Source organism: Trypanosoma cruzi, genomic scaffold (genome assembly GCF_000209065.1).
Source record: "Trypanosoma cruzi strain CL Brener 1047053517069 genomic scaffold, whole genome shotgun sequence".
NCBI lineage: Eukaryota > Euglenozoa > Kinetoplastea > Trypanosomatida > Trypanosomatidae > Trypanosoma > Trypanosoma cruzi.
In genome coordinates this window covers 167,507-194,994 of record NW_001849534.1, presented here as the reverse complement: position 1 = coordinate 194,994, position 27,488 = coordinate 167,507, and the positions used below count along the sequence as shown (strand labels likewise).

At 48.4% G+C, this 27,488-nt stretch overlaps 12 protein-coding genes and 1 pseudogene across 12 annotated transcripts, besides 40 other annotated features; all 13 read right to left on the bottom strand.

Annotated features, from left to right (window-relative positions):
• Nucleotides 1–229: part of a sequence feature (haploid, non-Esmeraldo-like haplotype) that runs on past the window's edge.
• Nucleotides 230–17,034: a sequence feature (heterozygous, non-Esmeraldo-like haplotype).
• Nucleotides 443–481: a sequence feature (A-rich).
• Nucleotides 683–712: a sequence feature (AT_rich).
• On the bottom strand, nucleotides 762–2,330 carry Tc00.1047053508817.130 (carbonic anhydrase-like protein, putative; the record flags this gene model as incomplete). Its single annotated transcript, XM_809755.1, has 1 exon — nucleotides 762–2,330. The coding sequence occupies one exon, from the start codon at nucleotides 2,328–2,330 to the stop codon at nucleotides 762–764; it is 1,569 nt and encodes a 522-aa protein (XP_814848.1).
• Nucleotides 2,397–2,451: a sequence feature (T-rich).
• Tc00.1047053508817.119 (hypothetical protein, conserved) lies at nucleotides 2,808–3,386 on the bottom strand (the record flags this gene model as incomplete). Its single annotated transcript, XM_809760.1, has 1 exon — nucleotides 2,808–3,386. The coding sequence occupies one exon, from the start codon at nucleotides 3,384–3,386 to the stop codon at nucleotides 2,808–2,810; it is 579 nt and encodes a 192-aa protein (XP_814853.1).
• Nucleotides 3,673–3,833: a sequence feature (T-rich).
• Nucleotides 3,878–3,913: a microsatellite.
• Nucleotides 4,210–4,249: a sequence feature (T-rich).
• Nucleotides 4,387–4,430: a sequence feature (A-rich).
• Nucleotides 4,560–4,594: a microsatellite.
• Nucleotides 4,610–4,645: a sequence feature (AT_rich).
• Nucleotides 4,930–4,954: a microsatellite.
• Nucleotides 5,023–5,044: a microsatellite.
• Nucleotides 5,078–5,137: a sequence feature (T-rich).
• Nucleotides 5,138–5,157: a microsatellite.
• Nucleotides 5,158–5,209: a sequence feature (T-rich).
• Nucleotides 5,211–5,259: a microsatellite.
• Nucleotides 5,349–5,383: a sequence feature (AT_rich).
• Nucleotides 5,413–5,432: a microsatellite.
• Nucleotides 5,477–5,507: a microsatellite.
• Nucleotides 5,573–5,612: a sequence feature (A-rich).
• Nucleotides 5,690–5,717: a sequence feature (AT_rich).
• Nucleotides 5,739–5,772: a sequence feature (AT_rich).
• Nucleotides 5,789–5,861: a sequence feature (A-rich).
• Nucleotides 5,972–6,002: a microsatellite.
• Nucleotides 6,029–8,275, bottom strand: Tc00.1047053508817.110 (hypothetical protein, conserved; the record flags this gene model as incomplete). Its single annotated transcript, XM_809754.1, has 1 exon — nucleotides 6,029–8,275. One exon carries the CDS (start codon nucleotides 8,273–8,275, stop codon nucleotides 6,029–6,031), a length of 2,247 nt encoding a protein of 748 aa, XP_814847.1.
• Nucleotides 8,427–8,461: a microsatellite.
• Nucleotides 8,627–8,650: a microsatellite.
• On the bottom strand, nucleotides 9,093–10,274 carry Tc00.1047053508817.90 (annotated as a pseudogene).
• On the bottom strand, nucleotides 10,827–11,756 carry Tc00.1047053508817.80 (protein kinase, putative; the record flags this gene model as incomplete). The annotated part of the gene is made up of 1 exon (XM_809753.1): nucleotides 10,827–11,756. One exon carries the CDS (start codon nucleotides 11,754–11,756, stop codon nucleotides 10,827–10,829), a length of 930 nt encoding a protein of 309 aa, XP_814846.1.
• Nucleotides 12,174–12,219: a sequence feature (GA-rich).
• Nucleotides 12,380–12,408: a microsatellite.
• Tc00.1047053508817.70 (DNA repair protein RAD50, putative) lies at nucleotides 12,495–16,535 on the bottom strand (the record flags this gene model as incomplete). Its single annotated transcript, XM_809752.1, has 1 exon — nucleotides 12,495–16,535. One exon carries the CDS (start codon nucleotides 16,533–16,535, stop codon nucleotides 12,495–12,497), a length of 4,041 nt encoding a protein of 1,346 aa, XP_814845.1.
• Nucleotides 16,796–16,822: a sequence feature (AT_rich).
• Tc00.1047053508817.60 (ribosomal protein S26, putative) lies at nucleotides 16,938–17,276 on the bottom strand (the record flags this gene model as incomplete). The annotated part of the gene is made up of 1 exon (XM_809751.1): nucleotides 16,938–17,276. The coding sequence occupies one exon, from the start codon at nucleotides 17,274–17,276 to the stop codon at nucleotides 16,938–16,940; it is 339 nt and encodes a 112-aa protein (XP_814844.1).
• Nucleotides 17,035–17,049: a sequence feature (areas merged during assembly that could not be assigned to a particular haplotype. This can correspond to areas where the two haplotypes were merged or to regions with more than two copies in the genome that were merged during assembly.).
• Nucleotides 17,050–17,574: a sequence feature (heterozygous, Esmeraldo-like haplotype).
• Nucleotides 17,336–17,356: a sequence feature (AT_rich).
• Nucleotides 17,575–17,820: a sequence feature (areas merged during assembly that could not be assigned to a particular haplotype. This can correspond to areas where the two haplotypes were merged or to regions with more than two copies in the genome that were merged during assembly.).
• Nucleotides 17,821–27,488: a sequence feature (heterozygous, non-Esmeraldo-like haplotype).
• On the bottom strand, nucleotides 18,124–19,239 carry Tc00.1047053508817.50 (DNA repair protein RAD51, putative; the record flags this gene model as incomplete). The annotated part of the gene is made up of 1 exon (XM_809750.1): nucleotides 18,124–19,239. One exon carries the CDS (start codon nucleotides 19,237–19,239, stop codon nucleotides 18,124–18,126), a length of 1,116 nt encoding a protein of 371 aa, XP_814843.1.
• Nucleotides 20,517–20,536: a microsatellite.
• Nucleotides 20,665–20,704: a sequence feature (A-rich).
• On the bottom strand, nucleotides 20,711–21,544 carry Tc00.1047053508817.40 (hypothetical protein, conserved; the record flags this gene model as incomplete). The annotated part of the gene is made up of 1 exon (XM_809749.1): nucleotides 20,711–21,544. One exon carries the CDS (start codon nucleotides 21,542–21,544, stop codon nucleotides 20,711–20,713), a length of 834 nt encoding a protein of 277 aa, XP_814842.1.
• Nucleotides 21,730–23,184, bottom strand: Tc00.1047053508817.30 (uncharacterized protein; the record flags this gene model as incomplete). Its single annotated transcript, XM_809748.1, has 1 exon — nucleotides 21,730–23,184. One exon carries the CDS (start codon nucleotides 23,182–23,184, stop codon nucleotides 21,730–21,732), a length of 1,455 nt encoding a protein of 484 aa, XP_814841.1.
• Nucleotides 23,369–23,389: a sequence feature (AT_rich).
• Nucleotides 23,404–23,426: a microsatellite.
• Nucleotides 23,915–25,723, bottom strand: Tc00.1047053508817.20 (uncharacterized protein; the record flags this gene model as incomplete). Its single annotated transcript, XM_809747.1, has 1 exon — nucleotides 23,915–25,723. The coding sequence occupies one exon, from the start codon at nucleotides 25,721–25,723 to the stop codon at nucleotides 23,915–23,917; it is 1,809 nt and encodes a 602-aa protein (XP_814840.1).
• Nucleotides 26,067–26,086: a microsatellite.
• On the bottom strand, nucleotides 26,405–26,710 carry Tc00.1047053508817.10 (hypothetical protein, conserved; the record flags this gene model as incomplete). Its single annotated transcript, XM_809746.1, has 1 exon — nucleotides 26,405–26,710. The coding sequence occupies one exon, from the start codon at nucleotides 26,708–26,710 to the stop codon at nucleotides 26,405–26,407; it is 306 nt and encodes a 101-aa protein (XP_814839.1).
• Nucleotides 27,142–27,488, bottom strand: Tc00.1047053508817.5 (dynein heavy chain, putative; the record flags this gene model as incomplete). Its single annotated transcript, XM_809761.1, has 1 exon — nucleotides 27,142–27,488. A coding segment is annotated over one exon (347 nt), but the record flags the coding sequence as incomplete, so codon positions are not given.

Genomic DNA, 27,488 nt, shown 5'->3' with positions numbered 1-27,488 from the left:
TCCCTTCTAACGTGCAGGTGCTTTCCTTCTCTCTGTGTCTTTATGCCAAAACACAGAGAATAATGGCAGTAAGTGTCTGTTTCTCTTTCTCTCTCCCCGTATTTGTGCGGGTGTATCAGTAAGCAACTCCAGTGGGGCTCGATGCGGGAAGGTATTCATGGCCAGTGCCAAAGTGAAACAAAAGAAAAAAAAAAGGCAGAAATTGTATGGTTGGTATAAATTCATATATGCGAGCATGAATGAACATTTACAGGAAGCAACACGTAGACACAGAGAGAAACAGGTTCGTTAAGAACCAACAAAACATTTTCAAAGGTGGCAATAAAGATCGCCCCATACACGCGTACATACATAGATCTGTATGCATCCCATTCATACCCACCCCTTCTATCCCTGCATATACCCCATACCCTCCTCCCTGTTCACCACTTACCTCCATTCCTTCTTTTCCTTTTTATTTTTTTATTTATTTTTTTTTTTTGATTGCGATATTGTCGCCATTTTATTATTTTATATATTGTTTTGTTTTTATCCCCATTCTTCCCACACACACACACACACCCAAACACTTCTTCTTCTGAACAAAAACGCTTCGAGCGACGACGCGGAACACGTGCACTGAAATACATGCCAAAAAGTTGGTTCAAGTACTGCGAAAATAACAACAACATCAATATCGACGAAAATAAAAATTTTTTTTATAAATTTATAACTCCTATCTTTATCGAAAAAGGAGACGGCCACGTTGGAGAACAAACGTTTTAGGGGTTTGTTGTCCCGTATCCTTCGTGCGAACGAAAGAGCGACTCCGTTTCGTTCTCCCCGGCAGTACTATTCCTCCACCGGTACAAGATAAACGTCACAAGAAGAAGAACAAGAGCGGCGGCGATAAGAAACAACCTCTCGCGTGAATTAAATTGATGAGGCCATTTATTGGCTGGCGCCGACGATGTATTTGTCGCGTTCTCCTCGGATGCCAACCCAGCGAGTTGTGCGCCGGATGGCACGTTGGCTGATCTTTCCATCATAGACATCTCTTCACTCGACATGCCTTCCATTTGAGAACTGTTCTTGTGGTGGTTCTCCATATTCCTCATGCACATGGAGCAATTCATGTGGTGCATTGCGCCCGACATGCCTTCCATTTGAGAACTGTTCTTGTGGTGGTTCTCCATATTCCTCATGCACATGGAGCAATTCATGTGGTGCATTGCGCCCGACATGCCCTCCATTTGAGAACTGTTCTTGTGGTGGTTCTCCATATTCCTCATGCACATGGAGCAATTCATGTGGTGCATTGCGCCCGACATGCCCTCCATTTGAGAACTGTTCTTGTGGTGGTTCTCCATATTCCTCATGCACATGGAGTAATTCATGTGCTGCATGTCAACAAAATGGTATACGACGCGTCCATTCAGAGGCTGGGTTGGGCGGTGATTGCCGTTGTGGTTCCCCGGGCGGGACCGCTGAAACGCCTCAACCAAACGCTCTAATGCCGTTTTGGAGATAATCTGAGGAGATGTCAGCACAACAAATAAAACCCCCTCGGTGCATGGTGGTGTGGTCAATGATCCATTGTAAGCAAAGTAGCTTCCACTTTGCGGTAGAAATCCTGCAATCGTCATGTTTTCCGTTAGCGTGCACGTCGTGACGGCACGTTTTGGCGGAAGCGACCCATCTAGTAAAATATGTTTCAGTGCCGCAACGGAAGTGGAATTTATTTTATCCGACGCAACAAGCTGCACTACAACCACCATAAGGTGTGGCTGCCTCGACTGCTGCGTGTGAGCGAACACAAGATGCAGCTCCGCGTCTGGATTTGCGCAGGGAAGGACATGCTCCGCGGGGGAGTGAAAATGCATCGAAACAAAGTGATATTCCGGTGAATCCCGGTCCGTGGGGTCACGGACCGTGCAAAGGCTGGGGATCTTATTTGTCGGATCGTCAAGGGGGATAAAACGCACCGATATCGTATTGACCTCGTTCTCAATTTTGAGCGATGTCTTCTCCGCCGCAAAATTGCAGCCACGTGAAAAGACAAGCGGCCCCATGTCTTTGCGGTGAACCACTTCATTTGGTTGGAGCTCGGAGAAAGAAACAGGACTCTGCCGCTTCCCCGTCTGGCACAACTTGGGCCAGGCAGTGAGGTTGGTGTATCCCCACTGTGGCCCCTGAGGCTTTTCCCGCGGCAGCCCAGCTGTAGTGTAGCCGTTTTCCGCAGAGACAGTCGACATGAGGGCATGTACGTGGAGACACAAAAGTGATAAAATAACGGCCTTTATCATCTTACTCCCTTCCCTTTCTTCTCCTCGCTGTATGCCACAAGTCATTCTGGGGGGGATCTATACTTGTCTGCCGCTCTTCAGACGCCGCGGCCAAACAGAAACACACATCCGAAAAAAAGAAAAAAAAAAAAAAGAGAGAGAGAGAGAGAGCAAAGGATCAAAACAACCTCTCTTATCCAACATGCATAAATTCCCCGGGCGTCGCCCTCCTTCGATTAAGTTTCTTTTTTTTTCTTTCACTGGTCTTCGTCAGTTTAAAACCTTCTCTTGTCCTGCGCCTCCTCCCTCCCAACCACTCGTCGTTGACCGTACGGCGTGCGGATGTTGACGGTTCCGTGAGGCCTGTTGTGCACCCATGGCAGTTGCGGCGCAATCCCCAATCGCCTCCGCGCAGCCCACACTTTAAAGACGGTCATGCAAAAATAAAAAATAGAAATAAAATTTACACAAAATGCTTTTTGCGCTTCACATAATCTTTGTTCCCCCCTCCCCTCTTTTTTTTTCCCACACACCCCGTGTCCTCTAATTTGTGGGACTTGCAGTGCCGTACGACCTTTGTGCTGCCGCCCGGCGCGACTCCAGAAAACGCTGCCGCGAGGCGTTTCCATCTGTCCGTGTCGACGCAGTGTTGCCATCCACCGGCACCGCTGCGGAGCCGTGCACATCCAGAAGCTCCTCATACTCTTCCCCCGACAAGCGCCTTGACCGCAGACAACGATTTACAAGCAACGCCGTAAGAACCGTAAAGAAAAGAAGAGCACTAAACCACGCGACAAACGGCAGCCAGGACCAATTTGTGCGGCCCCGAATAGGATCAGTGAAGGATGTTGGCACCAACGGGGAAAGTTCCCCAGTCTGCAATCCCTCGCAGCCGTCATGTCCCCTCATTACAACACATTCATTGTGTGACGCCCCTTGCCTTCCAATGCACATCCCCTTCTTGGCACCTGAACCACACAGGGGTGCGTCAGGCCCCTCCTTGGCGACGCTGCTGCCGCTGACGATCGCCATGGATACATTGCGGCCCAGCGCTTTGGTCAGTGACGCAGTGCGTTCAATCATCCCCGACAGCGACACGGAAGCATTTCTTGACGACACCATTCGTTACTAATTTCTTAAGATCAGAAAAACGAAAACAAACACACACACGGCCGCCCTCTTCACTGAAGATATTCCCTTCACTCCCACCTTCTCCGACACCGGCGCCAACATAAAACACACACGCGAGGAGAAAAAAAAAAGGCAAAAACAAATTTAGGCAAGTCAGGCAGTCCGTGAGTGCGTGTGCACGTGAGCGAAAAAGGGCTTAGCGTGGCAGCTAACTAAACGGCAGACTGCATTTCTAAAAGAGGCAACAAACCCACTCAAATCATACATCCGCGCAGCCAACCAAAACAAAAGACAAGGAAACAACAAGACAATAATAATAATAATAAACGGCATCCCTCAAAAAGCAAATATACACACACGAATATGAAGATAAACAACAACAACAACAAGAAGGAAAAAAAAGAATAGCTAAATAAATAAATAAAAGTCAAAGCAAAACAAGGGAAAGGATAAAGCAAAGAAAGTGCCTCACAGACACACACACAACAACAACAACAACAACAACAACAACAACAACACACACAAAAAAAAAAAAACGGTCCTTTACTCCAGCAATTCAACATCACCTTCACTCTCTAGCCATATCTCCACTCACACTGTTGCAGTCTTCACATACATCGCCCACTACTTCACGCAGTCTCTCTCAGCATCACACATGAAAACTCCCCTTTTTGGTGCAATTAGTCGACATGCGTGTGCCCCCCTCCCCTCCTTGCTGCGGTCTCTGCGTCTCATTGAAGATTGGAGGGAATTTTTCGTTTACGAAGTTAAGGGTGCGTCACTTTTAAGGGGCGTATAAAACGTATATTGGCACAATAAAAATAATAAAAATTAAAATTAAAAGAAAAAAAAAAGAGAGAAGGGGGGAGGGGGAGGGGGGGGAATTAAAAGAAAAGGTCGGAAAGAAACGCGCATCACCGCTGCGACAATAAATAGGCCTCGTTTCTTTGCCGGGACTCTCCAGTTATCCCCGCCTCTCCCTTTCCCACCTTTTTCTTTTCTTCTCTTCTCTTTTCTTGTTTTTGCCTTTGTTTTTCATCGCCTCACAACGGCGGGTCTCCGCAAGAGACGCCCAACATTTGCACATCGTTCCAAATGTGCCCCGCCCCCGCCCCCCACTCTTCCCGCCCACAGGAGGAGCGAGAGGAGAGGAACGGAAGGCGGAGAAGGGGAGAAGGAGAGAAAGAAAGAAAGAAAGAGATGCGTGCAGTGCGTTAAAAATAATACATAAAAATATAAATATATTTTTAGTTATTCATTCGTTCCATCGCCTGGCCCCTGTTGCCCCCTCCAGTCATCGCGGGTGACACACTCACGTGGGTGCATAACAACTCACCCACGCAAACTCCCCATCCACAAAACAAAAACAAAAAAAAAAGAAGAAGAAGAGGGAAGGAAAATGATGGTCACAGACACCACGACTTTTTAATACAACACAATTGAGCTCCTTCTGCACGTATACAAATATAAGTATGTAGACAGGGTTGTAAGGAGAAAACAAAGAGAAAATATGCGTGCAAGTATCCGCGTGCAGAAAAAAAAAGAAAAAAAAAAAAAAAGCACATGGAACCCGTTGTGGATACATTTGGGGATGCACATAAAAGTACACAATAAATGGGAAAAACCCAAAAAAAAAAAAAAAAAAAAAAGGGAGGCGGCGCAGATGCACACATGCGGGCGCCAGAATACATGTATATATAAATATAAAAATAAATTAAAGGAAAAAAAAAAAAAGAAGAATTATGAATGAATGAATGAATGATAATGAAGAAAGAAAGAAAAAGAAGAATAATAAAAATAATAATTATAGTAAACACACACACACAGAGAGACAGACAGACAGGCAGACAGACAGACAGACAGAGACGGTGGCAAAGCACAAATAAAACCCCATTTGAAGGCAAAAGTAAATAAAATTCTCACCATTCTTGTCGGGGGGGTGGGGGGGGGGGGAAAAAATAATAATAACAATATATATATATATATAAGCACAGGAATTTAACGAAGGGAAACATTTAAAAAAAAAAAAAAAAAAAATCAAAAACAACAATGACAACAATAAATCTCAAAGACGTCCTCTCTTTTTCTTCTTTTTTTTTTTTTTTTTCTTTTGCTCCTTTTTATTATTGATTGTTTGCCCCTCGTCTTCCCCCATCAGTCCCAATTCCATCCGTGTTTTTTGTTTTGTTTTTTCATTATTTTATTTTATTCTTTTTTGCCTGCCACGCACCGCACGGTCCCCGTCTTATATGCGACTGTGAATGTGTGTGTGCGTATACAAAATGAAAATATGCAAATATATTTATATATATATATTTTTTTCCTCTGTTCGTTTTCAGATTGTAAATATAATAAATAATAAATAATAAATATATAAGTTCTCTCTCTCTCTCTTCTTTTTGCCTTTTTTTTTTCTTCCTTTTTTAATTCCCTTTTCGTTTTTTTTTTTTCCCTGTTTTTCTTTTTGTCTGTTTGTTTGTTTGTTTCTTCTCTCCTTCTCGCTCTTGTCTCGGGCTGCAGGCAAGACAAAAAAGAGAAAAAAGAAAAGAGCCGTGGTAGAAATAGGAGAGGGGGGAAAAGAAAGAAAGAAAGAAAGAAAGGGAGAAAAGGAAAAGGGGGGGAAGGAAGTTTTCTCATGCAATCGCCTCGTTGATGGACCGGTCCGAGACGAGTTGCTCATTTCTTTGGATATTTTCCGTAACATCAATGTGGATAATGGCGCCTGGCTCAATAATGGGCCGTACCCTCACATTGTAGTATGCCTGCTTCTCCTGCTGTGCACACAATGGAGAAAATGTTGCCGCAAACACCTTGAAGACACCCAGGCACTCAAAATACCCCGGCATGGACTCCGCCGGAGTTGCCACAATGCGTTCCAACTGACTGATTTGAGGTTCGGATGGCCCTTCCGGCATGCTATCCCTCGACGCCGAACTAAGCATAGACGTGGAGCCGCTATTACTCCTTCGCATCTTCATAAGGTCAATGTAACTTCCCGCTTTCGCCTGAATTGCAGGCCATGCGGATACACGCAGCTTCACACAATTAAATCGAGCACGCTCGTAAGAGTGGAAAAAAACAATGAAGGATAAATAATGTTTCTCCTCACTTGTAAAGCATTGCTGAAATATGTTGTAAACAGGGGTCAATATCTTTTTAATAACAATCTTCTGCTCCACGTTGGTCGGATGACAGTCAAGATTGGAATTGTACGTACATTCCCTGGGAAGCATCCACTCAAAAATATTAACGGCATCCTCCAAGGGCCTTCCATTGCTTAGAATCTTGGAAAACATGCGACAGGCCAGGCGAACACAGGCTACGATGACATTAACCTTCTCCTCCGTAAAAGAAGGCAATCTGGTTTCCTGTCCATGAAAATATTCGTTACCGCCTTGACAATTGCTGTTCGCCGCCCCGTTGCAAAACGCAACAAAATCTCTTAGAAGCCCAGGGAGTTGGCGGTACGCCTCAGACCACTTTCCTTGAGTTACACACTCCACCCAATGGTGCGCCGCCCACGCCTTGGAACGACAACTATCCGAACAGTATAAAACTCCACAATGACCGTTGCACTGCACAATATGGTGCTCGTTATATAATCTTTTAAGAATGGAAGGCTCAACATCCGACAATCTCTCGCAAAATTCCTCAATTTTCGTAAGAGGTCGGAAGCACTGAGAACAGAATTGCGGTGTGGTGTTATTACCATGATTACCACTGGGACCCACTCCGCCACCACCACTTAAATAGTCATACTGCTTCAGTGAAACAACTGCCCCGGATGATTCAACCCATGCCAATTCACCGGCTCGTAAGTCTTTTTTTGCCTGGAGAATCACATTTAACGTACGACGATCCAATGCAATAGATGCTGCCTTTCGATGCTCATATTTGGAGGCGTACAACATCATGATAAAGTTACTTAATAAAAGATACTTAAGTGTCTCGTTGCCGGGATCGAGCGAGAGCGCCTTCTCATAATAAGTTCTCGCCTCCTCAAAGCGTTTCATGCCACGCAATGTGTTACCCGCACGCACGTAGCCTAAAAAACTTTGAGGTATTAACTCAATCACACGTGTAGCATCCTTGAAGGCGGCTTCTAAATTTCTCATTCCGAGATATGCAACAGAACGGTTTGATAAACATCTCGCTCCACCATCACTGCTATATTTGAGTGCTTTAGTGTAGTATCGCACCGCCTCTCTGTAATTTTCTTTGCTGAGAGCCTCATATGCCTTCCTTGTGGCGTAGTTATATTTACAACGTACCGCATCCGCCTTCTCTGGAATCGGTGCCTCATGCTTGTTTTCTACCTCATTGCAACGCGAACGTCGCGTCGCTTCGGCCGCTGTTAGAGATCGCTGAGTCCCCTTTATCTTTGCAGAAGCTGGATCGTTTCCACGGATGGAATTCCCTATAATTGCAACGCCCTCCAAATCATGGCTATCGTCCTCGGTAGCACTGGAGTAAAGCTCAAAGAGGCCCTTATCATTACCTTCTCGCGTATTAACACTCATTTTCACAATTGCACCTTCCGCATGATGGGTTGGAATGTACTTCTTGAAGCGCACCTTGGGCTCACTGAGGCAGGCACGGTATAAAGTGCAGCCAATAATCAACTCCGGGTCCGTTTCGCAAACAACAAACGTGTAGTCGCCTTGGTGACGCACCACCCGTACAGACCGTCGACATTGTCCGAATAATTCATCCATGAATGGTTCCCACAACTCGTTTGTTTGCGCTATCTTCGCAGGGCCAATGTCAACAAGCTCCACCTCGCATCCAATCGGGTAGTCTTCAATAGATGGTGGCGGCGGACGATCCTCCGTGTCAAAGGCCTCGAATGAGGGCAGCTCCAGGCAATCCGTATCACTCATGGCGGACCTCCTCGGCCAAAGAAAAAAACCAAACACACACACACAAATAAGGAAAATTACGGCTACCTACTTACCAATATTATTCTCCTCGCAACCCCCCTCCGCTGATGTCTCCTAATATATTATTATTATCTTTTTTCTTTTGCACCTTTTTTTGTTGTTGTTTTTGTTGTTGTTTTCCTTTTTTTTACGTTTTCTTTTTCCTCCCCTTCCTTGTTTCTTCCCTTTAAAGTCACGATGATATATGTGTGCTGGGTGAGGGTGTTGCGTATCGCCACTCCCACCAAAAGCAAGAAATACAACGTTCTCCTGAAAAAAGACCAGCCACAGATGAAAAGGCAGCGGTGTTAAACACACACACACACACACACACACCTGTTTGTGGCTGCCACTAGCAAAGCAAGAAAAAAGAAATAATATGCACCTGACTGAGGCTCTTTCCCTTATTCCTACAAAAAAAAAAAAGAGAGAATTATATATATAGAAAGAGAGAGAGAGTAAAACGATAGAAAACGATGTTTTATCGTTGAAGACACCCGGCACCCCTCACACTTCGGAGGAGGCATATCCCACAGACAAACACACACCCATGCACCAGGAAGCCAATAAGTTTATAAATCAATCTACCACAAGCAGGTTTGTTTTGAAACAACCAAACGACATTCTTTCTTCAGGGTCTCCCCGCGTGGGAAAGAGAAAGAGAGAGAAAGAGGTATTAGTAGGGAGTGGACATGTGTGGGTGGAAACAGCATTGTTGCAAAACACCATCATTGTTTCCTTCTTTTCCCATTCCATCTGCTTCTCTACCATAAAAGTTATTTTGGCCTTTCATTCTCTGCAAACATCTCATCAAAGATGCGTGCCATCCGCATGGCATCTTCATTCTTTATGCGCGGGTCCTTCAGCATAGCGGCAAACGTATTGGCAACGTCTTCCCAGCTATGCGTTCGTGAAGCCTCCACTGCCGCCATGATGCGTGGGACCTGCTCTATGGTCAGAGAGCTTTTAAACTTCGCCTCGGTGTCACTTGGCGGCTGCATAAAAGAAAGCTCCTCCAAGGCCCGCTGCACACTAGCCAAAGCGGGAATCTGGTCGACAAGTGTGTCATTGAGGAACCGACGGATGCGAAGAATAAGCTCCTTCTTGCTCTGTGTATACGGATACCGCCGTCGACACTCAGGGTCGCACAGCATCTTATGAAGGGAGAACCACGTATGTGCCTCGGGGACACACACAAGAAGAGCGTCTCCCTGTGGGACATCCTTAAATTCCCCATTCACATACTTCTGTGTCGCACCCGAGCCGCGGCGTAACCAGGGTTGAAGCATCATGATCTCTGAGAGGCCCAACACAGATCATTCTTATTAAACACCGAGTTAGACACCGAAAGAGGCAACTGCTCCAGTCGATCAATGATAAACCAAAGAATAGACAAAGAAGTTAAAGCGCGCTGCACCATGCCGTGTGATAACTGTCGTTCCATATGCCGGAGTGAATCCTCTTCACTAATTTCCTGGAGTGTGGGTCTAGCTGGGATATCATTAATCCCCTTCTCTGCAAAGAGACGGGAGGTTTGTCGCCAGCAATAATCTAAAAGCTCCAAAACATCATCATCAAGGGCCACCACAACCTCTTCGTGAAAACAAATACATTCAAACAGGTTTACCAAAACCATTTCGTAGTAGGGAAACATATACATCGCCGTGGGATTCCCTGCCATCATGTCCTTTACCAAGGGTAGCACGCGATGACGCCACGCCTCCATCACCAGCAACTCATGCAACAGGACCGACAGTTTTTCATGCTCTATGAGAAACGCCTTGACGGTATCATCCTTCTTAAGAACGGCGTTGCTGTGAGAACACATGTTGAGCCGCTCAACCATCTCACGCTGGTCTTTCCATTCAGTCGTGCCAACCTTCTCAATCGACATCGGCTTCAGTTGTCGCACCATTATTTCCACCTCAGAGACGGAGAGTGTGCTGCCAGAAAACTCCATGGTTTTGCTACACTCTTTAGTTTTCTCACAGAAGCACGTACTTACGTACAGCCAACCACAATAACAAAAAGAAAAATGTCAAGGTTTAAGTAAATCAAAAAAGATAATAATAAATTCAAAAAAAAAAAGGTTTTGTGTGAGAAAAAGTAAAAGGGATCTGTTAACATGTGGGCACATAACATCACCAGCAAGAGAGCGGCCATTCAAGCATACATATCGTGGCACCACGCTCCATCCCCACCGTCAAAAAGAGGAGTGACACCACAATACAAGTAGGCATGTAAATCAGGGATGGGGAATATATATTTCCCTGTCTCCTGCGCCATTCTAGGTAATACACGTTGAACGCAATTGCATCTATCAAAGTCATTTACACAACTCACTCAAATCACCCCTCTACCACGGTAAATAGATGGGAAAAAAAAAAAAAAATCTCTTCTCCCCGCCTCTTGCACGTGAACATCTACTCCTTTGTCTTTTTTTTTTTTTTTTCATCCCCTCTTCTAAAGGCAGGATAACGCAAACAACGCAGTTCTTCGGGGGATGTTTCGTTTAGTTCTCCTTTCCGCCCGAGAAGTCCGCGGCACCTCGCATGCGCTTCCCTCTTGGTGGCTGGATGCCGTTTGGAAGATAGTAATACTTAAGCAGAAAGGGGTGATTGACCACGCGGTGCAACGCAAGACGTTTACCCCCGTCACGCAACAAGAGACTTGAAATCAATTCCTTCGCCTCCGGTGGCACTGTGTCGGGGATGGTGTACTGCATTGCGTGAATCTTCTTACAAATGTTCTCTGTGTCCTTGCTTACAAACGGCGTCTTCCCCACAAGTAGTTCGTAGCAGAAGATGCCGAGGCACCACAAGTCTGCGCTCGTGTCATACGGCTGGCGCCCAACAATCTCCGGCGGGAAATACTCCGGTGTGCCGCAGGACGTCTTCCGGCGGTTGTGAGGGTCGTGCACAGACCACCCAAAGTCTGCCAACTTAATGTTTTGATTGTGATCGAGCAGAATATTTTCCGGCTTAATGTCGCGGTGAAGAATGTGATGCTGGTGGAGGTAAAGAAGCGCCTCGGCTAACTGTGCAACGTAGCGAGCTGCGGTTGGAGGAGGAAAACACTTCACCCGGTTCAGTTCTGTGTACAGCATCCCATTGCTGCAGGGCTCTAGAATGAGGTAAATGTCTGTGTCGTCGAAGAAGTACCCATACGTACGCAGCAGATACCTGTGACGGGTGTGAAACGCAATCTCGATCTCCCGGCGGAGCTGCGCGACAATGTCAAATTCCGCCAGTTTCTTGATGGAAAGTTTTTTGATGGCGCACACAAAGTTACAGTCCCGCACGGAAGCCAAGTAAACATCCCCGTAGTTGCCGCCCCCCAATTTGTGAAGCATTTCAAAGTCCGATGCCTTCCAGTCGGACCGCGGGGCTTTGGGGAGTGCAATGTAACTCGCCACAACTTGGCCGCCCTCCGCCGCACTCATCTACTCGTGCCACACTCAATAAGACAGGCGCAAACAAAAATTAAAAATGATAAATGACAACCGCCGCCGCAAGAAGACTCGTCCGTCCTCTCAGCCACAAAAGGCACCTCAACCTCCTTTTTTGGGGGGGGTATTGTTGTGGGGTCTTTTCACTGGACTCCAACAGAGGTGTTCCCGCGTGTGTGTTTGTGTCTGTGTATGCCTCTTCCCTTCGCTGCGACAGAAATGACAGCTCCAAACAATCAACAAGAGGAAAACACAAAATGAGAACAACAAGAAGAAAAAAAAGAAAAAATAGCGAGAGAGAAAGACCTCATACCCACCGCGTGCGATACCACAGACCAACTCGGCTTCACTCCAAAACTAAAACAAAAATAAATAAATAAAAAACAAATGTGAGTTTCACACTCTGTGCCGCCTCCTTCCTTCCTTCCTTTTTTTTTTTTTTCCGTTCGTCCGTTCCCGATTCTTTTTGGCCTTCACTTCGGGGTCTGGCGCCCCTCACCTTGCACACATCCAAGCCAGTCAGGGACGAAGACGTTCTCCCTCCCCTCTCCCCTTTCTGCAAGCATTTCATGCATCTATCGATGTGTTTTATTTAGTGGGGTGGAATTTATTGTTCGTTTTTCTTTTTCTTTTTTTTTTTTATTTTGCCCATTTGACTCTTTACTCCCGGTGCACGCCTGTGGATATGACACGGCAACTGCGTCTGCTCTCATGTACAATTGGATTCATTTTTCATGCTGCGAACAACTGATCAAAGGTGCGCTCCTCGATGACTGAAAAAGCGCCGTCCCTGTCCTTGCGAATGTAGTAGAACGTGTCCAGTGCCTGTCCACCGAGTGCCCTCACAAATTGCTCATCGTGTGTGATGACAATCAACTGAAAATGTTTCACGGCGCGGTGGTTTTCAATAAGCAAACGGAGAGACTCTGCAAGCGACCGGGCGTTGTCCTCGTCCAGGTTTGTCGTCGGTTCATCAAGCGCAAGGATGCCGCAGTCACAGCAGAACGCCTCACTAAGTGCAAGACGAATAAGCACGGATGCCAACACCTTTTGGCCAGCGCTGCACCGGCCACGCATGTCCATCTCGCTGTTCCCTCGTTTCATCACAACGCGGTAGCTATAACTACGACGCGCCGTTGTCGACGTCACATCATCCTCGGAACGAAGTTCCACGGTGTCAATGTCACTTCCCTTGTACGTCTGTCGCCAAAGGTCCGCCAAAATCTGATTGATCTGTGCAATCTTCTCCTGATGGTAAGACTGCACTGCCTTCTCCAATGCCCTGTAGTACTTTTCAATATCCGCAACGGCAATTTCGGTTGTTTGGACCTTTAAAAAGGTGGATCGGTATCGTTTCTCGATGTCGTGGTACTTCTCACGGGCCAGTTGACTCCGGAGGTTTGTGATGTCTTGCATCATTGCCTCCACATTTCCCTCCTGCTGAGCACGGGATCGCTCCAACTCGCTCACCTTTTCGCGGATGAGCTCCCGGATGCGTGAAACCGTCTCACCCGCAATGACATCTGCCCCCAATATTGCCGCAACTCCACGAATCTCCCGGCTCTTCATTTCGGTAAGAGAGCGCTCCACCTCCTGCAGTCGTGCCTGATCCTCATCAATCGATTGACGCTTCTTAAAGGCCTCGATGTGCTTCCCCACCTCTACCGCCTGACGGTGCTGCTCATCCACCACACGTCGTGACTCCTGGATCGCCTCACGCAGCTGTCTTACCTCATCCACGGCTCTCAGGCGCGATGCCTCTGCCAATTGCATTTGTTCCCGTGCTCTGAACAATTGTTCCCCATGCTTAGACGCAAAGTAATCGCGCATCTTGGGCACAATCCCCGCCAACATTTGCGTCGATTCCTCTATTTTCCCAATTCGGCCTTGCTGCGCGGCGCATTCGGCATCCTGACGCGCCCGCTGAAGGGTGTCAATACGACTTTGTAGACGCAGGAGCTCCTCTCGCACTCCCTCTTGCCCAGCGTTGATTGCGGCAATGCGCTCCCTGTAGCCATTTTCCTCACCCTTGTATCGTGCAAGTACCTCCTCCAGTTCACCCTGCCGCATCCATTTCATCTCCAACTGGTAGTACTCAGCCCGCCTCGCGTTGAGCTCACTGGCAGCCGCCTGGTCAGACTCACCATCTTCACGTCGCTGTGCCTCATTCAGCATCACATTAAGACGATGAAGCTCCGTATTGGCACTCTCATACTCCGCCGAAACCTCTTCGTATGTTCGAGCACCGCCGTCAGCACCACCACCAGCCGCGGTCACGACTTCCGCCTGTAGCTCCTTGATGGCAGCTTCCCTGCGGGAAAGTTGTTGCCTGAGTGCACGGACATCACAAGCGACCGCATTTAAATCGATCGCCGTGCGCATCAAATCTTGCACACGCTTCAACTGATGCTCCACATCCTCCCGCTTCCGCTCCGCATCCTCCAACAAGGCAGACTTGTTCGCCAGCTCTTCATTGGTACGTGTCACCAGCAGCTCCAGATGTGGAACGCTCGACGCCAGACGTCTCACGTCATGCACATCAGCCTCGAGAGTTTCAAGAATACGCACCCTTTCCTCTGCTTCTTTCGCCTCCAAATGAGCCTTCTCAATCATCTCTGGTGACGCCCCATGATGTCGCTCGTTGAGCTCCACAAAGTTGGCAAGCGACAACTCATCCGTAAAACCGCGGTCGCACACGGGACATTTTCCCTCCACCCTAGCCACCTGCACAAAATTTGCGTAGCATGTTGACATTGCCTCCAGTGCATGATGCCTGTTCCTCGCTGCTTCTAATAAATCACGGGCCTTCTCAAGGACAGCCTCAAAATGATCAATTTCACCCAAGCCATCAAGTGCCTTCACGCAGTTTGTGCGCTTCCGCTGCAACTCGGAGTTTTCCCGCATTATTTCCTCCATTCGCTGCGCCCGATTCTGTTGTAGCACGGCAATTTGACGATCGAGCTCACCGTGCTCGGTTTGAATAGCTCGGAGTACCCCCAGCTTTTGTTCCCTGAGCTGCTCAATGAGGAGGGAAATCTGCGACAGGGAACTTCCCTCAGTCATCTCGTGCCCAAAATTAGACAACTCCGGCACGAGTGTCTCCCTCATCTCGGCCTCAAGAAACCTCTCCTTCTCTGTAATCTGTGTCCGAAGAAGATTCATCTCCGCCTCACCACCCAAGCATTCCTTGTGTCTCGCCAATTCCTGACGCAACCCTGCAACAATGCGATTTTGTGCATCTATTCTCTGCAATATGTCTTGTCGTTGTTTGTAATTTTCCCCTTTCTTCTTCAATTCTTCCATTACCTCCAAACGCTGCTCCAATTCGGATATTGTTTTCTTCAGTGACTCAAGGTATGTAGCTCCAACATACGGCTTCAACTTTCCCAATGCCTCCTCGGTGCTCACAACGCGCTGATGTAGGTGTTTTAGTTGGTCCTCCTTCATATCCTTCTCCTTGTTATCGGCATCCATTGAGCGAAGCAACATGTTCCGTTGATCCTCAAGGAGTTTCTTCTCGTCATCAAACTCCTTCAATGCCTTGTCTCGTTCCGCTCTCGCCAGTTGTAATTCCGCATTCAAGTGATCGCTCACACGCTGCAGGTCTTCCTCGCACATGTCATCATCACACAAGACAAGTCCTGTCGAGAGGTTCTTGACAATTCCCTGAAGCTCCACACGGTTTTCTTTATATTGCCGCTCCTGCTGCTCAAGAAATTCAGTGGTGGAGCGAAGACGCAGCGCCGTTTCTTCACATTGCTGCTTTTTTGCCTCAGCCTTCTCAAGGAGGTTCGCCTTATCGGATGCGTCTGCCTCGAGGCCTTTGATACGCTCAGCAAAACCCTGTTTAAATTCCAACATCTCCTCTATCGTTAAAGTCGTCGGAGGAAGGGTCATTCGACTCAATGACTCTTGTTTCTCGTCGATGCGGCCTTGAATCATGGCAGCCTCGCGTGCCAAACCCTCCGCGCCCTGCTCCACAGCACTCAGCGCTGCCGTGACAGCATGTAGTTCCTTCAGTTGCGGTTCCAACGACTTGGATCGCTGCTGAATTGTGCGGACCAACTCCTCCTTCGCTGCAATGTCACCCGTGAGCTGTTGCGCCTGCTCCCGGTGCTCTCGTAACGCCATCAAGTTCGCCTCATGCTCCTTTTGCTGTCGGCGGAACTCTTTGCTATTCTCCCGAAGTCGATCGAGGGCCAAGACATAGCGAGTCGCCGCAAAAATCTCATCAAATATTTTTTTTACCTCTTTGGGCGGCAACAGAGGCCAATTGGCGTCCTCTTGATGACAGAAGATAACATGCTCTAGAACCGCCGGGGAGACACCCAACATTTCAGGCACGGCACGGTCCACATCGTTGGCGCGGTAAGTGCTAGATAAAACCTTACCGGTCGCGGTATCCTGAAATGCCACAGTGCTGTCAAGCGTCGTGAAGGTTGTTTTGGTGCGAGTACGCAAAGCCTGAAAGGAACGTATCACCTGCATCACCTTGCCGCCTCTCCCGGTGAAAAGGAGACGGATCTGCGCCTTGACATCCGTCTCGCCCATCACCTTAGGATCATACACAAAGGAGCTTTTCTCAGAGCCGCTACCCGGAGGCATTTGTCCCGTGCAGGCATTCAGTAATGCCTCGATAATTGTTGTCTTACCCGCGCCATTCTTTCCGAGTATAACAGTGAGAGGCTTCTGGAAAACAATTGTCTGACGGTGAGCCGGGTTGGGGTCAAAGCTGCGGACACCGCTGATTTGAATCTGCTCAATGCTTGTCATCCTCGGATGCCGCCTCTACTCCCGTCCACACACAGCCCTTTTCGCCGCCACAGAGAGGCATCCAAAGAAAAGAGCAAACGAACAACAACAACAAAAAAAAAGATCTATTTCCAGCCACACAACACTGGGAGGGGAGGAAAAAGTCATAAAGACCCCTCCGCTCCCAGCCAATAAATCCATTATACGCGTAAAGGAGATCCCCACGCGGAGACCAGAAAAGAAAAAAAAAAAAAGGTAGGAATGATGATTCTTTTTCATGGTTTATTAAAATAAAAATAAAATAAAAAGTAAGCGACAAGGCTCCGCGACTCCGAATGTGAGGCTTCACAGACAAAAAAAAAAAAGATCGCAGTGAACCTCAGTCCGCAGGAGAGAAGCGTCACATCCCGTCAATTAATTTGCCTACTTGGCGCCTGTAGGGCGGAATGGCACCTTCGTAGTGAAACGACGCTTGCGCATATCGGTAGGGCGGGCACGGACAGTACGGCTGTGGATGGCGCACGCGATGCAGAAGCGCTGCTTCATGTAGAGCTTGGGCATCGGGAAACCAGCGCCGTAGACGTTGGACGCCTCCGCCACATCGCGGGCAGAGGCCTGGTCAAGCATGCGACGCACAACAAAGCGCCCCACAGCCTTGTCCTTCGGCGCAAGACGGCCACAGTTGAAGCAGTGCACGGGTCTTGTGCGGCCACGGGAGCACGGAGGCTTGGCACGGCCATGATTGCGGCGCTTCGTCGTCATCCTTTTTTTTTGTCAACGGGTATTTAGCCTCCTTCGCTTAAGAGTGACACACACAAACCATAAAAAAAAAAAAAAAAAAACGAAACCGAAGGCGGGAGGAAATGTGTGTGTGTCTGTGTATGGGCACACGAGGAAATCCACACAATGTAGAAGAGAAGTGGGCCCCAAAGGCAGGCAAACAACAAAAATAAAAAAGAATAACAATAAAAACTTTTTTGCTTCGCGCTTCTCTTTCATGCATCAGTGTGGATTTGCTTTCCTCTCCTCTTGGCCTGCGTGGCGTTTCTGTCGGCCCATGGTGGGCAGCGAGAACCAACGCAGCCCCGCACATCCCCCCTCTTGACGCAAGGCAATCACTATCCGCGGCGACAACAACAAGAGAAAAACGCCCAAAGAAGTGTCAAGAAAAGGGAATAAACCAAAAGACTGAAAAAAACAACAACAAAAATATGAATCACGGGTCACCCCCCAACGTTAACGCAAGCATTGCACCTTCTTGTTTTCTGCTTCCCCCTCTCGCTGCCACAGGCACGCACACAGTCACCGCAGTCTTTATTTTGTTGTTCTTGTTCTTGCTGTTTTCCAGCTTTGGGGAGAATGGGTAAAAAAAATAATTCCCACGCACAATTCCTGCGGCCCCATTCTTCTTTTCCCCGTTACTCCCCATTAACACGCATATCTCACCGTCATTTCCTTTTTTCCTTCGCTTACACTATATTAGATGGCAGGTGAACACTGGTAAAAGATCCATAAAAACACGCAAAAGTGGGGGAGAAAAAAAAGAAGAAGAAAGGGACCAAAAAAAGGGCATTGACACACTACTCATGCTGTTTGACGCTACACACTGTCAATCCCTTGCATCCCCAACGCCATCCTCGTAGATGCCAAATATGGCCTCTGCTTCGGCGAGGCAAGGCGAGTCGTACACTTTCATGATGCGCTGTTCACCCCGTCCCTTGCGAAGACTCAGTCGGGTGGTGGACGCATGCGCCATAATATGGCCGCCAATGGGCTTTTTTGCATCTGCCTGAAACATTTGTGCAGAGCCATCCACATTAGCGACAACCTGATTTGTAACGACCACAGCCACGCCATATTCCTCCGCAAGATTATGCAGAGAACGAAGAAACTTCCCAAGATGCATCTGTCTTGCTGCAAGTTCATTACGTCCACTATAGTCCGTGCGGTAGAGTGCAGTGGCAGAGTCAACGATGATGATGGCAAAACGATTTTCAGCCATCATTGCAGATGCCTGAAGCAACAACTGTTGTTGATGATCGGTGTTAAAGGCACGTGCGCAGGCGACGTTGGAAAGCACGTCTTGTGGATCAAGTTTATAACGTTCCGCAACTGCAACCAATCGTTCGGGTCGGAAGGTGCCCTCCGTGTCAATGTACAGTGCCATTCCCTCCGCACCACCCTGCGAAATGGGCAGTTGACACGTGACGCACAGGGTGTGACATAGTTGTGTCTTGCCTGTACGGAATTCCCCAAACAACTCCGTGATGCCGCCAGTCTCAATGCCCCCACCGAGCAGTTTATCCACCTCCCGACTGCCGGTAGTCACCATGATGATCTCCTTACGTGCCTCGTGGTAAACCACTGCGGATGTAAAGCCCATTGGTACCAATTTCGCACATTCCGCCATAATTTTATCCGCCTTCGTTTCACTGATACCCTTGACAGCCAAAATGTTCTTTTTGGGTGCGTACGCGACTGACTCGACGGTGTAGAAACCAGACTCCATGAGCTTTTTAATGTCTGCAGAGGCAATACCGTAGCTTTCTAGCACTTGGATAACGCGAAAGCCGCCGTTGTTCGCGCCATCCACATTTTGTTGATCCTCCTGCTGCTGTTGCTGCTGTTCGGGGGCTGCAACGGGATCGGGCGAGGTGTTCGCAATCTCATGGACCTCCACCTCCTCAACGCCCTTTCGCTTGCCCCTCTTGGAGCGGGTGTTCATCTCTCACTCCTTTTCTCACTCTGTCTCCCACAAACACAGACACGCAGCAACTCTCTTACTTCCTCTTGGTTCCCGCGTGTTTCTAAATGACGCAAAAGCAGAAAAATTTTAAAAAAGCGGAAAAATAAAAAACAAAAACCGCGTGCGCGGCGTAAGACAAAAACACGCAGTAAAAACCCGCTCAACCCCCAAAAATATATATATATACCACAACCACACAATGTGTGCGTCTCGCACCGCACGACAAAATAATGGTATTGCCCACCCGTATTCCACGCCCAACAAAACAGAGAAGCCAAAAGAGAGTGAGTGAGTGAAAGTGAAAATGAGGACAAAAGAATAGCAAGACGCTCTTCGCAATCGTGGGCTTCACTGCATTCCTATTCCTGTGTCATCGCATGTGCTCCATCCCAGAGTAGAGTTCACCGCACACCTTACATTTTCCCCCCGTTGCACATTTCATCGCACAAGTTTTGCAAAAGAGTGCGTGGTGGCAGCTGTTGGTGCGGTACTCAATCTCCCCGGCGTGGCACTTCATGCAGGAAACCCCGTTCCCGGAGATGCAACTATGCCGCTGGGCGGTCACTCGGTGGCTCATACTCCTCGCCTTCACTTATTTATTTTCTTTTCTGTTTTTTCCCTCCTTTTGAAGTTCCTTGCGGTTTCCTAATTGCCTTACATCCGTTGTACCGTACGTCCAGAACCAAGGCTGATAAAAGAGCGACGCGGTGGGGAAAAGGAGAAACGCACGCAAAAAAAAAGAGGTGAGAGGCGGGAACCACACCAATGGCACACGCACAATCATTGGAAAATTCCAGTGAATCATGCCTTCTTCCGAAAACCACCAGAAAAAAAAAAAGGGAAACAAAGCGTGACGCAAATTAAGCATCCAACTTGTCGTACGCGAGTCTTTCATGTTCATGCGTTTCCGCCGCGGGTAAAGCGATGTGAAGGTGTCTCTTGTGAGCAGCTCAGAGGTGACATGGCCAAGGCCCGAAAAACACATTGCAACTCACAGGAGCATAGGCATCCTTCAACTCAACAATTGAGCCAAATACAGAGCACCCCTTGAAGGAACGGCCGGCAGTTCCTCTGCAAAGTAGACTTCCTCGGGCGGGGCTCAAGGCGCAGGTAATCCATCCGGTACTCAACGCTCTTCTCCATTCATTGCCGCAAGCGTCTACTCTTGAAAAGAAAAAGGCAAAAAAAAAAGCACTAGAATAAAAGCTAAAACAGCATTCAAAGGCAACATCAAGTTGCATCAACAGACGCCGCAAACACACACACACACACACACCATCAATACTATAGCAATAGGTATGCACATGTTTACCGCGATGTCAAGGTTATTCTGACGCTAATACGCACAATTTTATTCTCATTTTCGTTTCTGAGAAGTCTTCCTCCCTTTCCTGTTGACTTTGGTTGTTGTTTTTTTCGTTGTTGTTTTTTTTTTTTTTTTCTTGCGCCCTCATGTCAGTGAGGCACAATACGCGCGCCTTTTGAGGTCAATGAAGTGGCGCTCCTTTGCCTTTTCTCGGTACTCCTCCAGGAGATTGTCAAAGCGGAACTTGTCTGTGGCACAGTCCAACTGTAGTATCTTCTTTGCAATTTCCTCGCACTGTGCATCTAACGTCCTCACATCAGTCGCCAACGTTTTCGCCAGACTCTCAGGGGTGCCGATGGAATTCAACAGCGGCGTTGCTCGCAGCATCTTCTGCATGGACTGCACGTTCTGTTCGAGGGAACGTTGAAGCCCCTCCACTTCGGCTCGCAAATTCTCCACGACCGGCTGCAACTTCAAGTTCTCGTTTGCTACGCGCTCAATGTCGTCAATCGTCTGGCAACTGGCGTCACGAATGGCCTTAAAAAACGGCAACTGATAGGCGTAGGACTCCAGACAGTTGGGGTTCGACACAATGTCCTGCAGCATGGAGTCGGACAGCGAGCTCAGCTGGCTGGTAAGCAGCTCCATTGACGGCGGCACCACACTCCCCCACAAATTTGCCAAGTTGGCAAAGGCGTTCCCAACGGCATCCACCAGCTTTGACTTGGACGGATCCCACGCGTCAGGCGCGGAGCCGTCAGGCGAAGCCAGAGAAATCTTCCGGCCGTCAAAGTAAGTGACGATTGGAGGGGTGCGGGGAAAATGAACGCCCAGCGTCACGCAGAGCACCGCGGCATAGCCACGGTCCGGGATGACGTGCTCCACCTGCAGAAGCGTCTCCGCAGAAGAATTGTGGATCACCGTCACTTTGCCGAAACGACTCTTAAGCTCATCGACGTACGGCTGCATCCGCAACATTTGTCTAAAAAAACACGCGCTTGTGCCGCGGAAAAGAACTGACACAAAACACACAGACAAACAAACAAACACGTAAGGAGAGAACATCATCAACAAAAAAAAAAACACAGGAGAAAATATAACTTCCACTGTGAAACTTTAACGGAAATTGTCACTCGCTGAGATGTTCGCGAATCGTTCGTTTTTCAGCCTCTCCCACTTCGATTACGCACCATTGCCGCCACTCCTGCTGCTGCCGCAGCAACCACAGTAGATCTCTTTTGCAGCGCCCTCTCCCACATCCGTTTTGGTGATGGCGCCACCAACGGCAATGTAACACGCACGATAGGCGACACGCCAAGCGGAACCACGGCATTGTCACTCTTTTCCACACGAGCACACAAGAGGCTCACAAGAGCGTCCAGATCAAGATTTTCCAAGAAGGTAGGCCACTCCTCTTCTCCCCTCTCCAAGGTTGTAACCAAATCGTGATTCCTGCATGTTCGTCGGGGAAACGGCAACGTCTCAGGGCGTCCCTGATCCTTGTGAAACAACCACATACGACTGGGGTCATTCGCAGCGTTTCCCACGCTACCGTCGCCATGATATTTGGGGTTAGCTATAAGGTGTGCAGTGTCATGACGAATCAACAGTTCGGTAGGGTTCACCCGCAGCTGAAAGGAGTGTCCAGCCGACCACCGCCTTCTTCCTACTGAAGAAAATGTATTCGTCATCTCAGAGAATGATGGCCACTCGTCCTCCTCCCTTCCTCCCTTCACCCACATCTCATCGCCATCAAAGAGAGAAGATGTCGCCTGCACTGGTCGCTCCTCCTCCGCAATGTCCACACACTCCAGCGCTATCACCTCCAATGTTACAAAACCGGAGATCACCTCCTCAGCGGAGGAAAGATTCCTCACAAACGCACTCGTGGCCCATGGAGAAGCAAAACGCACTCCCATTTCTTTACCAGCCGCACCACACGGGGTGTAGAAGTACTGCGCGCCGTACTTCTCCAGCCTTTGATTTAACCGTTGCTGAAGCTCCATGATAACTGCACCCGGTTCTCCATAATCCAATGCTTCCATCAGTCTTCCCTCCCTCTGCGCTGCTTCAATGGCGTTGGCCTCCTCCTCCAGCGAAGTGGTGCAACGCATCCCGCTCTCTCCGTTCTTGTTGTTGTTGCTGTCACCGCCACTGCCGTCTCGAGTCAGAAGAGGTAGTTGGTAGCGATGGCACCATGGACTGCGGTACGCAGCTGCCCATCCGCGGATACTGGGAAAACTCAACTCACCAACGACGCGTCCCAAATTCCAGGCGCAACACACAAAGGAATGTCCATGAACAGCATCACCGCCGCACCTTCGGCGTTGCAGCTCGGTATCACGACACCACGAGGGAAAGGCCTCCCACAGTTCTTTGGCCCCAATGGTGAAGAGAGGTGGCGGGGTGATGCGGGGCAAAGTGGTGCCGTGACCCTCCCCATGAAAAAGCACCTCATCAACGATGCTCGCACCGTCCAATTCCCCCGCAACGTCCTTCACTCGTTCCCCTGTAATTTGCTGCAGCAGCAATAACCGAGCCACGTCCTCCCTATCCCCACCACGCGAGCAAGTACGCAGCAGTGTTTCCACAGCCTCTTTGCGGCTTGTGCTATCCATCCTAAACCACCCGTTGTTTTGTTTTCTTTTTGTGAGTGCGCAGTTCAACAACTTGGGCAGAAAAAAAAAAAAAACGACACGCGTGCACCCATGTAAGGACTTTTGCAGGGACACACACACACACACGGAGAGAGAGAGAGGGAGGGAGAAAAGAAAAAAAGTTACGCGCGTAGGGAACCAGAAGAAAAATTAAATAAATAAAATAGCGGTTAAAGTCAAAAAAATAAAAATAAAAATAAAAAATTGAGTCCTCCGCTTGTCAAGCAACGGGCCAAACAGTAACGCTCACAATGGCGGGACATTCACAATAAAAAGAGCGGAAGAGAAAATTTTAAAAAGTTCATCCACGATAACAATAAACAATATGAAGTCTGCGGTTTCCAAATTCTCAACGACAAATTTATCACAAATCGTCCCACACTCATCCCTTTTAAAACCTGTGTCAAATGCACACGCGTCATTGGCATCATCACAAACTGAATTTCACTCATGAATCCGCATGATATGCCTCGTTATGTTGCTCTTACAACAGCGACAAAGAAAAGGCTTGATAAACAAAGAATTGGAGTCAACAGCGACGCGCAAACAGACATAAATATAAAAATACACATACGCAACTTAATTCGTCACTGTAGGCGGGTTAAAGTTGTGAAGACGCCATCATGTAAAGTTGTACTGACCGCATGAGTTACATCCAAATCCTCCCCACCACACACCCGTGGTGCTTTGCTCATTGCTCACGCCGCCCATCGTGCTGAAAAGACGCGGCACAGGCCACTGGAAAAACAAGTGCGCTTCCCTCAATCCCAAAATCTTCTCCCACCGCACGACTAATCAAAAGCGGGGAGATGGTTTCCGTGCCTTTGCTTGGAAACTGAGGGGAAACCGGCAAACTGCAACCAACTGCCAGACTAATCTGCACCGGCGAAACAGTGATTGTGGCAGCATCCACCATTTGGGCATGGCTGCGCTCCACGGATCCTTCAATAGATCTCGACTCACGTCTCACAGGGTTACTTGACAGCAATGCATCTTCATCTTCGCTTTTCAGTGCAACTTCATTGCCGTCATCCGTGAATAATTGGATTGGGGGTTGTAGGCGTTTATTCTTGTTCATAGTTGCTGGGTTATCCAAGCAGCCACGTCTGTCACCGTCCTCTGATGCCTTTGCGACTGGAGCATCCATGCCACTCTTAGCCAACGAAGATGATGTCACAGAAGCAATGTGTATCATCGTCGTCTCCTCAAAAATTTTTATCAGATTGGCAAGGTGTTCTGCAGCCAAAAAAAGTGTCTCCGTTACAATCGATTTCCATCCAAAGTCTATAGCCCACATCGACTCTTGGGCTCTTTGCCCCGTGAGCCGGCCATGAAGGATAACATGCAGCATGTGGCAGGCAAGCGTATATTCACTGAGCACAAAATGATGCCGCTCCAACGCCGCTGCGACCCGTGCAATAAATGCAGATAAGAACGCTGGCTGTATTTCCGATGCGGTCATTCTTGTTTCTTGTACCTGCTGCCGCCGCTGCAATTCCTGTTCTTCATTCTTCTTTTGTAACGTCTCCATGGCTGAGATCGCCCGTTTTTCACGAACTTTACCTAATCGCAAAGCCGTCCCCATCGTCTGAAGCGTCTCCGTCGTTTTGGCCAGTTTCCCCTTCAAATCATTTATCTCCTCGAGTAAAATTGATTCACGTTGCCGTAGAACCTCAAATTCCACGTTTTTCCGACTAAGCAGAATCCTATAATGAGAAAGTTCCTGACACAACTCCTTATTATGATCGTTTTCGCTGCGTAACTTCTCATTTTCCTCCCCTAGTTCCCTCAACTGTTTTTCCAGCTCTGGTAAACCGGGCATTTTGTCCCTTGTGACATCTTGCTGGCGCCCAGACCCCGAAGAACCAGAACAACCCATCAATGATGACAAGGCACGATATTTTTTCTCCAGCGATGAATTCAGACGCCCGGCTGCCGCAAGACGCGATTGAAGGGTGTCGACAAGAGACACCAATTTCCTGTTCTCTGCCGTCAAATTCAATACGGTTGCCCGTTGCGCGTTTTTCACTGTGGCAGATTCATTGCCTTGAGTCTTTTTCCCTTTTGGGGAAAACGCCTCTTTTCTTGGAGCATTACTACGACCCGCCACGTGCACCCCGCCCTCCCCCTCTTGGGTAGCACGAGAGAGCGTGCTTGTGCTGTTCATAAGACCGTCGTCCCCTTCACGAGTGATGGATCCCTTCGGAAAAACGGTCGCCGTCATCTCCTCAACCTGCGGTCGTGAAGACGAGTGGGTGATGTCATGAGCGCGTAGTCGCCTCACAAGCTCCTCCAAATCCTTGGCAGTCGCAAAGGCCGGTGAAGATCCCCTGCGCCCTTTGGAACGGAGTGACTCAATGTACTGCAGCACCTTCCCACGGTACGTATCATTCACACGTTGGATGTGGTAGTTCTGATCCTGCAAAAAACTCACCTCGCCTTCCAGCTCCCGCACACGCCTCCGCAGCTGCTTATTCTCCGAGAACAAGGCAGACGCCATGCCAGGCGTGATGGCAGCAGTGGGTTTGTCTTATTTGTTGCCGGGTAATAAAATACGCCTCACTCGCTATGAAGTCACAACGTTCCTGATGAAAAAAGATGGCGACCACAGATGGAGGCGGCCCGCAAAAAAAAAAAGGCGAGTGGCGTGTTCTCCGTCGGATCCCTGCTTGGTTGTTTGTTTGCCTTTTTCTTTGTTCTTGTTTCTTCTTCCAACCTCCTTCTTTCCTCCGCCACCCATGAGATTGAGATATGCGGAAGTCACAACAGAACCATTTTACGATCCCGCAATAGGAAACACGGCAGAAAAAAAAAAAAACAGGAAAGACAAATTCCTTTCGTGTTGTGTGTGTGTGTGTGTGTGCACATTCCTTTGGCTCTCCGAGAAGTATTTACCGCAAACACGTTTTCATCGTGAAAACAGCAGTCAGCCCTCTTTCCACCGTGTCAACAAATAAGCAGAAAAGAGCCTGTAAATATTACTCTCACTCCTGCATTCAAAGCCATGGAACATGCACAAACACACGAATACCCCTCACCATTTTATTGCGTTTGTGGCTCCTTCTCTTTCTCTCCTCTCCCTTCATACCGCACCACGCGTTGTATGCATAAGCGTGTAAACGACACCTCATTCTAGGCCATCATCCTTAGCACCACCATTCCCGATTGAAAGGGACTTTCTTTACGCCTTCTTTGCATCCTTGCGTCTACGGCCCCTCGTCAGCGGCTTCTTCATGTGTTTTTTCTTCTCGCGCTGCGACGTCTGTCCGGCAGTGGGCTTCACGACGGTGAGGCGGCCCCGCTGATCTGACGGCACGCGAGAAGCCACACGCGACTCGACGGCGGAAGCATAATTTGCCCGCGCCTTCGCCTCAATTGTCTTCCGCCGTTTCCCGTAGACGGTCTTCTTCTTCGAATCCCCAACGGACTTGCGCAGGGCACCGCCGCTCTTTTCGTGGGACTTTCCCTTCAACCTCTTCTGCGCCATTGTGACAGCCTTTTCCTCTTAACTGTTTGCGTACAAACAAAATAACGTGTGTTCTGCGATAAACAGCGGGAGCAAAAAAAAAAAAAAACAATTCAAAGAGACCCCAACACAACGACATCCTCCGCATAATAATAATAACAGCAACAAAGATGGATAGACTAAAAAGTGTCACCCCACAACTAATCTCGTTTTTATTTCTTTTTTTTTTTTTTCTTGACGTGTAGAGGTGTCTGCTTCACATATACACATTACATACATGAAAATTTTTTTTTATTTCCTCTTTTGTTGCCTCTTTTTCAGCCGTAGTTTCCTTCTGTTTGTTTTACCGCCTTATATTACAGGGTGGGGTGGGCTGGAAGAAATTGTTTTATTTACATTCTACTCCAGGTGATAAAAGCAAAGCCTCATCATCGCCATTGTTGGGCAGAACTCTAAAAGTTCAAAGACACCACGCAAGCCACTCCTCGCTTCACCCAATGCCCCGGCTCGACGTTGGTGGGAATGCAAATGGCAAGAATAAAGTTCGTGGAGTGTCCAGTTGTGCTCAGTGTACCGGCACGGGCGAGAGTCTTGTACACGGGGCAGACGTAATCTTTGGGGTCGTTGACATAATCGACCTTCGGATCTAGATGGATGAGTGGCATTTCCACGTACAGCTCCTTTGGCCTCGACTCCGCGAGGGTGCGCTCCTTCGCGTCCCACCTCGCGCCATCCAAATACAGCCCGTACACAATGGTTCCTTCTTCCGGCGACTCCACCCTGGCGGGGTCCTTTTCAT